At 44.3% G+C, this 11,066-nt stretch overlaps 2 protein-coding genes across 2 annotated transcripts; one reads left to right on the top strand and one right to left on the bottom strand.

The window, feature by feature from the left end:
* LOC136525539 (uncharacterized) lies at positions 1-963 on the bottom strand. The gene has a single exon (XM_066518489.1). It carries the CDS (start codon positions 961-963, stop codon positions 1-3), a length of 963 nt encoding a protein of 320 aa, XP_066374586.1.
* Positions 964-1,913: 950 nt separating this feature from the next.
* LOC136527442 (enolase 1-like) lies at positions 1,914-6,679 on the top strand. The gene is made up of 17 exons (XM_066520178.1): positions 1,914-2,194; positions 2,327-2,390; positions 3,480-3,544; positions 3,889-3,936; positions 4,065-4,151; positions 4,245-4,325; positions 4,409-4,510; positions 4,586-4,666; positions 4,752-4,826; positions 5,121-5,183; positions 5,264-5,344; positions 5,484-5,678; positions 5,768-5,818; positions 5,920-6,008; positions 6,108-6,159; positions 6,260-6,316; positions 6,408-6,679. Exons 1-17 carry the CDS (start codon positions 2,126-2,128, stop codon positions 6,486-6,488), a joined length of 1,341 nt encoding a protein of 446 aa, XP_066376275.1. The 5' UTR covers positions 1,914-2,125; the 3' UTR covers positions 6,489-6,679.
* The last annotated feature ends 4,387 nt before the right edge of the window (positions 6,680-11,066 follow it).

Raw genomic sequence — 11,066 nt, 5'->3', positions numbered from 1 at the left:
CTACTTTGGCGTACGATCGTGGATGTTGCACTTGTAGATCGCGCTGTTGTAGGTGAAGCTCTGTGTCTCGTGAAACGTGCTCACCATGGCACCCACAATGTGTAGCTCACCGTTTGATTCCAGGTAGCTGCGATGGCAGAGCCCCACAGGTGGCGACAGCGATGGCAGCAGTGTCGCGGTTGGAGTAGCGCCGGCGACGTTGCTGCTGCAGACGGAGATTTCTTCAGTGCAGTTGATCGCCAAGAACTTATCTTGGCAGTGGACGATGGACCCCACGGAGAACTCCAGTTTGGTGTCGAGCAGCGTCCATGCGCTGTCGGCTCCAACCCGGTAGAACGCGACCTCCGTGGAGCACCCAAGCATGGCCATGGCCACGCACCCATGATCGGCGGCGTCAGGCGGCGCCGAGAGCACGATCTCACGGAAGAACACATCCCTCATGTCTTCTAGCTTGATGGCTCTGCCTGCGGCATCCGCGTCCCCGTAGCCGTTGGTGGGATGGAGGACCCACCAGCCGTGGACCCTAGACACGCGTTCCGATGAGGACACCGCCGCGACGTGTTCGTCTGCTAGCGGGAGCTCAACGCGGGGGGCACGGGCATCGGCGAATGGATTCAGCAGCGTCACGGACGTCGCCTCGTCCATGAGCGCCAGCCACCAACACGAGGAGCCGCACGCCACCTTGCCACGCACGTCGGGCAGCATCTTGGACAAGACCTTCTTCTCCGGGACACAGTAGAAGCCGACGCGGTCTGAGTCGAGGTCGAACGGGAGCAGCAGGAGCGACCCGAAGGTCGTGAACGAGACGGCGGCACGCCATAGGGAGCAAGCGGATCGGAAGGACGCCGTGTCGTGGCCTGACGCGAGATGCTGCCCGATGGACTCGAGGAGATCCTCTGGCAGGCTGGATCTCCAGTCAGGGAGAGATAGAGACATTCTCTTGGGATTGGGAGGCTGAGCCATGGAAGACAGATGACATCAACTATGGTTCACGCAAGAAACAACAAGCGAGGGCAATGGAACACGTGAGCGTGAAACCAAATGAAAGGAGGAAAAAGTTGTTCCTTTTGCAAATGCAAAGAGGGAAAGTAATTAAATTTAGACAGATTTGACAAGGTTATCAGAAATGCAAAGAGGTTCTTTTGTCTTAATTATCTTTTCTTCTGTGTTAATTCTCTTTCCTTTTGCTCGTTGCCATGTATTCTGGTGCATGCAAACATGCAATGTGTATATAGATAGCACAATAATTTTCTACTTCCTATTTTGTCGTGATTCCTCTATCACATGACAGGCAATATTCAATTAAGAAGAATGGCACGATCAATCAATAATTAAGATGTCGTGGGATCGCAGGCGTGAGCAGACAGACGAATCAAAATAAATATCGCACAAAAAAATACCCACACTTTATTTTTTTAAGTTGTAGGAGATAGATCCTGTTTTTGTATATATAGAAGAAACCAGGCAGAGGCAGCTGCCGCCGCAGCCGCCGCAGCAGAAGCCACCATAGTTTTTCAACAAAGAAGAATTATTTTAAGGATGGTGGTACTTTCAGTAATTAAGCAAGTTCCTACTCTTTTGGCATGGCTCATCCAAAACGGTTTCACCGGTGAAGCTAAAGCCGATGAAGCCAGAAAAACTAGTTTTTTCCGACTTCTAATTCATTTTAACTCTGACTTATAAAACAACTTCACGCTATAATGCATCGATTTACACAAAATAGATAAAATCAAAACCGGCATAAGCCGTGGCAAAGTGGCCCTAAATTTGAACGAAACGAAACCAGCAGAGCGCACACAGTCCTTGCACCACGGAACAAGAAATAGAATATGCTCCCGCAGCCCCGTCCCGTGGAAACCGAGGGCGGAAGGAACTTCCCCTCCTCCAAGCAAAGCCAAGCGCGGGGCCAGACAACCGACGAGCGGGCTCCACCGGCTCCGCCAGGTGGCCCCGGTCCATCCCTCCGCGGCCTCTTCTCTTCTACAAATAGCCCGGCCGGCCGCGGCCGCTCCCGAATCGAGCGGCGAGGCAAAAGCGCAAGCAAACGCGACCACAGATAGCGAGCGAGAGCTTCTAGGCCGCCTTTTCGAGAGGAGGAGGAGGTAGCTCTCGGTCAGGCGAGGAGATGGCGGTCACGATCACGTGGGTGAAGGCGAGGCAGATCTTCGACAGCCGCGGCAACCCCACCGTCGAGGTGCGTTCGTTTTTGCTGATGAGTGTTCCAGGGGGCTGTGAATTTGGTGATCTGTTCCGATTCGCCGCGTCGCTGTGCCGATGTGCTCCGGTTTTGTTTTCCTATGAAATGATGAATCTGGATTAACTGCAGGTGGACATCGGCCTCAGCGACGGCAGCTTCGCGAGGGGGGCCGTGCCCAGCGGCGCATCCACTGGTACGTCTGTCTGCCTGCCTCTGCTCTGCTCCATCCACCAGCGTGCTCTGTTCCTGAGCGACTGCTTGGTTTGCTTGATCTTGTCGTGTCGAGGGAATCGTCGATGCTGTGGGGCTCTGTGACATGTATACTGTGCGTTTGTTGTTGGTTGTGGGGGATAATAACAGTACTTCATCATGTTGAACTGGCTAGGACTGATATGTATGCGCGGTTGTCTTGTTGCTAGATCTGATTGATGCTTATATTCTTAGTCCTAAATTTTCAGTCTGTTCTCCGCAGCCATGACCGGCGCGTGTTTGGAACCTGCTGTTTTTTACTGCGCGAATTGAAATACTCCCTGCGAAATTATTTCTATGTTTGGGGGTTTATAAAAATCAGCTTATTCGTTTCAAACCAGAGCCTAAGAGTGTTTAGAAACATGTCAGCAGAATCATCACCGTCATGACGTGGTCAGCTGATCTGAAAATTGCTTACCTTCTGGATCTCTTAATGAAGCAGAAGACAACCTTGACTTTTGAACTTCTATTATTATACTGTCCACTATTAATTAGAATGTTTTTCAGATATAATGTGATTTATTTATCTATTTATTTTCAGTTATATTTCTCTGAACCTTGCTTCAATCATCGATTATAAGCATGATTTTGTTTTCAAATAACACAGAAAGAATGCAGTAAAGCCAATAGACCTTCCCTGAAATATTCTTATCTAATGAATCAAAAAACATATTTATATGTGATACCATGCCATTTAATCATTTGGACATGTTAGCAACATAGAAAAAGACAAATACTTTTCATATTAGATGTGGTATTATGGGGCGTCAACATCTGCTATTTCGTTTGGAATGGACTTTTTGTGAAATTTCAGTTTGTGGTCCAGACACCTTTACATATTAGATATGGTACTATGGGATGTCAGTATCTACTATTTCGTTTGGAATGGACTTTTTAGGAAATTTCAGTTTGTGGTCCAGACACCTTTACTTTTTGAATAGGTTGCCTTCGTAGTTGTCTCAAATTCCATATGTTACACATCTAATGCACAGAATTTTGACATTTTTATCTTTGAACAATTGACCTCTCTCAGGAATATATGAGGCCTTGGAGTTAAGGGATGGAGGATCTGATTATCTTGGCAAGGGTGTTCTTAAGGTTAGTTAACCAGCCAATTTTTCCATTTCAGCCTGTGCAAGGGTATAATAGTAGCTGTATTTGCCATGCACTCGCATGCACCGTAGTCATTCATGCATCCAGTGGTCATGGTTAACTTATATAATAGAAACCAACATGTGTATCCTCCCCCTTTTATTTGCGATAAAATTGATTTGAGAACCTATTTTAAGGCTATGCTCTAAACTTCAGCTGACTAATATTATTACGTAGCTTTTGGCTCAAAATTTGAATCCACAGCTAACTTGTGTCGGTGATTGCAACCATTCTGTTTTTGATGGGTTGTTTTCTTTTTCCACATAATAAGTCGTATTGTCTTCTGCTAGGCTGTGAGCAATGTAAATAGCATTATTGGACCAGCAATTGTTGGAAAGGTATGTATCTCAATTTTAAAGTTACATGATTTCATTGATGTGGTATATCTCAATTCTAATGCTACTTTTCTATGATGTGATACCCAAAACACATGATAGCTATCTTACTGTGGTGAATTATGTTTCAGGACCCCACTGAGCAGGTTGAGATTGACAACTTCATGGTCCAACAGCTTGATGGAACCTCCAACGAATGGGGCTGGTGCAAACAGAAGGTATCATGGAGTTCATACTTATGTTCGTAAACTGGACTTCCATCTTGCACTGCTTGTATTGATTTCCTTTGATGTCGTGTTCAATCTATAAAGCTTGGAGCAAATGCCATTCTTGCGGTTTCACTTGCTGTGTGCAAAGCTGGAGCTATGGTGAAGAAGATTCCTCTTTACCAGGTCTTTCAAACATTGCCGCTATGATTTATTATTATGTTGTATCCACAATTTAGAGGGTGTCCTGAAAGTTTAGTTATTTGCAGCACATCGCAAATCTTGCTGGAAACAAAACTCTGGTGCTCCCTGTACCTGCCTTTAATGTGATTAATGGAGGATCACATGCTGGAAACAAGCTTGCCATGCAGGTAACATTCCTTGAGAAATCTGATTTTCTGACAACATGCTTCGACTATACTCTCTGATCATTTAACTGTGTACAGGAGTTCATGATCCTCCCAACTGGTGCCTCCTCGTTCAAGGAGGCCATGAAGATGGGAGTTGAGGTGTACCACAACCTGAAGGTGAGCAACTAATGCATCTATTGATGTATCTTAAGTGTGGACCCTAGGAATATGAAGTCAGAATGCTAAATGCTTCTGTATGCAGAGTATAATCAAGAAGAAGTATGGTCAAGATGCCACAAATGTTGGGGATGAAGGTGGTTTTGCACCTAACATTCAGGTAATGTCCATATGTTTTTGTCTGCAGCTGTCATAGGCAAGCACAACAATTCTTACTTGTATATATTTTTTGAAGCTATCTAGCATATTTAAGATGATCAGGACATAATTCAAAATTTGGCAACTTAAGTTTTATCCAAAGTTAGTGGTGCTAGCCTAATTATTGCTCTATGGTTCTCTCACTATAGGAACACTATATGATTTGTTTCTATGTTTACTGTAGGGTAATTACAAAATTAATCATCAACATCCATTTATCTCACAATCTAATTTCTATGTCAACCAATATATGCAGGAAAACAAAGAAGGCCTTGAACTACTGAAGGCAGCTATAGAAAAGGCTGGCTACACTGGAAAGGTACGTCCTCTCTTATCTACTTGTCTCACAAACAGACAAACCTTTGTGTGTGTAGTTGATTCAACTTATCTGTGTGGCAGGTGGTCATTGGAATGGATGTTGCTGCTTCTGAATTCTTTAGTGAGAAGGACAAGACTTATGATCTTAATTTCAAGGAGGAGGTAAGAATCGCAACTTCTTATTATGCTTTTATAGTTTTATTGACCTGCTTTAGCTATTCCTTATGTGTTATTCTATAGGGCTATGATAATATATGAGCTTTTATTTTATATTAACGCGTGTACTCACTTTCTTGGCCAGAACAACGATGGTTCAAACAAAATTTCAGGTGACAGCCTGAAAGATCTGTACAAGTCCTTTGTATCTGAGTACCCTATTGTGTCTATCGAAGATCCATTCGATCAGGATGACTGGACCACTTATGCCAAACTCACTGATGAGATTGGACAGCAAGTGCAGATTGTAGGAGATGATCTTCTGGTTACTAACCCCACTGTGAGTAACATTTTAATTAATTGATTCCCCCCTAGTTCTATGCACAACATGCAGTTCTAAACATTACCTGCTTGACCTGTGCTGTACAGAGGGTTGCCAAGGCCATCAATGAGAACACCTGCAATGCTCTTCTCTTGAAGGTAGAATCATTGCTATTTCATATCGCTTATCTTTTTGCCTGGGTAACGATTACCTGTATTGTAAGTGGCTGTTGACTAACTCCATCACTACACGGTGACAGGTGAACCAAATCGGCTCTGTGACCGAGAGTATCGAAGCTGTTAGAATGTCCAAGCGTGCCGGATGGGGAGTGATGGCAAGCCACAGGAGGTAGCCATTGTAGTTCTTTGTTTGCTTTTGAAAACTTTAACTAACGTTCCTATTTGATCTGTTCCGCTCAATTGTTCTATCTTCTCTTTATTTGTTCAGTGGCGAGACAGAGGACACCTTCATTGCTGACCTCTCAGTTGGCCTGGCTACGGTACGCTGTCAACTGCGCTTCAACTGGCGAACATACACTTAAAGATACTGTCGAATTGAACATCTTTGGTGCTGACCTGGTTTCCATGACTTCGTTTCAGGGCCAAATCAAGACAGGAGCTCCCTGCCGGTCTGAGCGCCTGGCCAAATACAACCAGGTAAGCGTGCGCACCTGCGCAAGGCTTCTTCGTTTTCCAACCAGGTTATGCTTACGGCTCTCGAGTCTGAACCAAACATTCGCGGTTGCAGCTGCTCAGGATCGAGGAAGAGCTCGGTGATGCCGCAGTCTACGCTGGAGCAAAGTTCAGGGCACCAGTGGAGCCCTACTAAACCAGGAGTGCCCAGAGTCTGGAGAAAGAAGATGAGGATGTTTCTTGTGGAGCTACTAGTTCGCTGCTGCTTTTTGATAGAATGTCTGTACGATCACAATAAAAGTATGGTCTTGTTTGCCCGAGAGCTACACTAGTTATTTTGTCGTGGGAACAAAAAAAAGGAAAAAGGAAAAAAATACTGTTTTTCTATATTCTAATGAGTGATGAGTGGTGGTCCGCACTCGCTGTAATATCGTTGCCTAAACTGAACTGATTTTTATGTGTACGCAACAGAAAATTTTGCTGGTCTTGCCATATGTGATCGACTTTCTTGTTTTTTTTGCTATGTGAAACTATTTTCGTATTCAGCATAGAAACTCCTCGCCACGGCTTCGGCTTGTAGGGTAGATGGAGCCACAGCCGCATCTTGCACAATAGAATATCTTGCTGGTCTTGCCATATGCAGGGACTTTCTTTTGCTATGTTAAGTCATCATTTTCGAATTCAGCATGGAAACCTCTTGCCACGGCTTCGGCTTGTAGCGGCAGATGGAGCCACATGGCTTCGGCGGTTTATAGTGGCAGATAGAGCCACACCACACTGTTTCGGCGGCTTGTAGTAGCAGATAGAGCCACGCTGCTTTGGCTTGTAGCGGCAGATGGAGCCATAACCACATCTTGCACAGTAGAAAATCTGGTATTGCCATATGTGAGCGACTTTCTTGTTTCTTTTGCTATGTTATTAAGCCATTTTCGAATTCAGCATGGAAACCACTCGCCACAGCTTTGGCTTGTAGCTACAGATGGAGCCACACGATTTTGGCTTGTAGCGGCAGATAGAGCCACAGTCCCATCTTGCGCATCGGAAAATCTTGATGGTTGCTGGTCTTGCTATATGTGAGCGACTCTTCTTTCTTTTGCTGTGTTATTAAGCCATTTTCGAATTCAGCATGAAAACCCCTTGCAACGGTTTCAGCTTGTAGCGGCAGATAGAGCCACAACCGTAGCAATTCATGGCTTGTAGCAACAAATGTAGCCACAACCGTAGCGTTAATTCATGGCTTGTAGCGACAGATGGAGCCACAGCCAAGAGACAAAAAAGGCATTAATTCATGGCTTGTAGCGGCAGATAGAGCCACAGCTGAAGACAAAAAAAAAGGAAAAAAAAATTGTTTTTCTAGATTCTCATGGGAAGGCTAGGCCTGGTGTAGTGGTGAGAGCTGTCTCACTGAGTCACCAGGTTGCGGATTCGAACCAATCTCTCCGCAAATTTTGTGGGGGGAAGGCTGCCTCGGTTTTTCCCTTTCCCAGACCCCACTCATGTGGTACCCTCTGGCACTGGGTCTGCCCTTCTAGATTCTCATGAGTGATGAGTGGCGGTCCGCACTCGTCGAAATTGCACAACCGAAAATCTTGCTGGTCTTACATATGCAAGTGACTTTCTTGTTTCTCTATATGCGAGCGACTTTCTTGTTTCTTTTGCTTTGTTGAGCCATTTTTGAATTCAACATGGAAACCACTCAACACGTCTTCAGCTTGTAGCGGCAGATGGAGCCACAGCCACCGCATCAATCCATGGCTTGTTGCGACAGATGGAGCCACAACCGCATCAAACCCCTTGCCATGGTTTCAGCTTGTAGCGTCAGATGGAGCTACAGCCGCCGCTTCAATTCATGGCTTCTAGCGAGCCATGGCCACATCAATTCATGGCTAAGATCGAAAACGGACGGGTTATATCCCGTCCCGACCCGTTCCGTTTTCTACATTTTATCTGTCCGTTTCTATATTTTTGGAAAATCCGGAAACCGGACGGGACACGGGTCGAGAGTTGGCGGGTGCGGGAATGGCTTGATCCCGCCAGATTGTAAAATACGGGATAAGCCCAACATACAATATATCTGTGAGGCCCAAGAGCTAAAAAAAAGGCCCATCATATCCCTTCCTGCGGCTGCTTCCCTGCAGTGCGCTGTGAGCATGGGCTGCTGTCTTCTAGCTTGCTGCTTGCCTAGTGCCTACTGCTTGATGATAGATTACATGACATGTTAACTTGTGACGTGTTAACTTGATTGATGAATAATATCTGCACTTGCTTGATGAATAATACGTGGCCAAATTAAATACGTGTACTTGCATAGGTGCACTACACGTCTGAGGCCTTGTTTAGGCCTCGTTTAGATTGCAAATTTTTGTAATCCAGACACTGTAGCACGTTTCATTTGTATTTGACAAACTTTGTCCGATCATGGACTAACTAGGCTCAAAAGATTCGTCTCGTGATTTACAACCAAACTGTACAATTAGTTATTTTTTTTACCTACATTTAATGCTCCATGCATGTGTCCAAAAATTGATGTGATGGAGAGAGAGTGAAAAAACTTGGAATTTTGATGGGATCTAAACAAGGCCTTAGTTTCAGAAACTTTTCTCAAAAAATGCTACAGTAGCTATCACATCGAATCTTGCGATACGTACATAGAGCATTAAATGTAGACGACAAAAAACTAATTACACAGTTTAGTTAGAAATCGCGAGACGAACGTTTTGAGCCTAATTAGTCCATGATTGAATACTAATTGCCAAATAAAAACGAAAGTGCTACAGTAGCCAAAATCCCAAACTTCATCCAACTAAACAAGCCCAACTTGATTGATAAATAATAGGGCACCACTAACGCCTGGTCGTCCGGATAAATCGGATCCGTCGGACGCTCCATCTATCCATAAAAGTTATTTTCGTAAGTGTCCTGTTAATTATTCGTATCCATAAAAATTATCTCCTATGTGCCTCGTTAATTATTCTTTTTTAATTCCGAGTCATGAACACTCGTACGATCGCATGTTCCACTTTCCCTACCTCCGCAAGGGATGGCGTCATCGACCTCTCTTGTTAGACGTTATGTAGATTATATTTTATTTTATTGCCCAACTAATGTTGCAACATCCAACTATGGGCCTTATATGGAAATGAAACACATATACACACGAGATCACTGTGCCTACGCCTGCTCATGAAACACTTGCAACATGAAAGCACTTTCTGTAACATACGTCTGAAGCAGATGAAATACTTGGAATTGCAACTTATGTGTATAGCCACTGCAACATATGCAACATCCAGATAAAAAGCACTTGCAACATATGTTTGAAGTAAATGAAACATTCTGAATACGTATATGGCCATTGCAACATATGCGACATTTGGATCTACTTTTGCAGCATCCGTATCGTGCACACAGGGACCGCCTTCGCCTACTCATGAAACACTTGCAACATAAAGCACTTTATGCAACACACGGCTAAAGCAGATGAAATATTTGGAACATACACTTGCAACATATGCAATATTCAAATAAAATATTTGCAACATACGTCTGAAGTAGATGAAACATTTTAAATATACACTAGCAACACATATGTATAGCTATTGCAACATATGCAACATTAGATCTACTTTTTTGTGACATCCATATAGAACACTTGCAACATATATCTAGAACATCTGAAACACTTGACACATATGTTTATAACATACGCTTTTAGTGCAATGGGAAGGCGGCGCGATGAACTGGCGTGGCCCTGCGAGACGGCCGCAACAGGCAAGGCGCGCAACGGCTGGGGCAAATCCGCACTGGCCGGAGCGAACAACGATGCGGACGGGTGGGGCGCGAGAGGCGCGGGCAGGGCGTACGGAGCGGTCCGTCCGAACGGACGCCCGCTTCATAACATTACCACCAAAGACAGTTCATGATGAAATTTTGGCACAGTATTGACTATGGTTAATCAGGCAAAATAAATTATTAAGCCGACCAAACAAATATTTCATATGTGGCTCTAATATATTAGGGTCCTATAGAAATGGTTGCTATTTATGCAGAGCGCTCTATGCATGTCGATTATATTCTCTTCTGGTATACATGCATGTCACGTATTTACGTTCTGAACTTCTAATAAGGCCTCCGTACATACATGTACATACACATATTATCTTGTGTCCATGGATCCGAGCCCACTAAGCAGCCGGTGCAGCCTGGAGCATCCGCACGGCCGGGGCGCAGAGTAGTCCGTCCAGACGCTCAAAACAAATAAACCTGGGCCTTGTTCACTTTGCAATTTTTTTTAAACCCGATGAATAGTATCACTTTTGTCTTATTTGGTAAATATTGTCCAATCATAGACCAACTAAGTTCAAAAGATTCATCTCGTGATTTCCAACTAAACTGTATAATTAGTTATTTTTTTTACCTACATTTAATACTCCATGCAAACGACTAAAAATTGATGTGATGAAGAGAGAGTGAAAAAACTTAGAATTTGAATGGCTTCTAAACAAGGCCCTCATGGCTTGTGGTTTAAAAAAACACGGGCGCACGGAGAGGTCCTCTGTCCGGACATCCGTTCCTAGCATTACCGTAAATAATAATGTATATTTGTGTGGGTGTGCCTAAGACCTGATTTTAGATAATAAATTCAACATGTAATCTGATCCCGACTAAAGTTTCTAGATCCGAACGTTTCCGTTGAATTTTTGTCCATATTTGTTCATTTCATTACCTCCGCATATTCGGCTCTTCGGGACCCGATCCTCGGCCTGTTCGCTGG

Source organism: Miscanthus floridulus, chromosome 19 (assembly GCF_019320115.1).
Source record: "Miscanthus floridulus cultivar M001 chromosome 19, ASM1932011v1, whole genome shotgun sequence".
In the NCBI taxonomy this organism is placed as follows: Eukaryota; Viridiplantae; Streptophyta; class Magnoliopsida; order Poales; family Poaceae; genus Miscanthus; species Miscanthus floridulus.
This window is presented reverse-complemented; position numbering and strand designations above follow the sequence as displayed.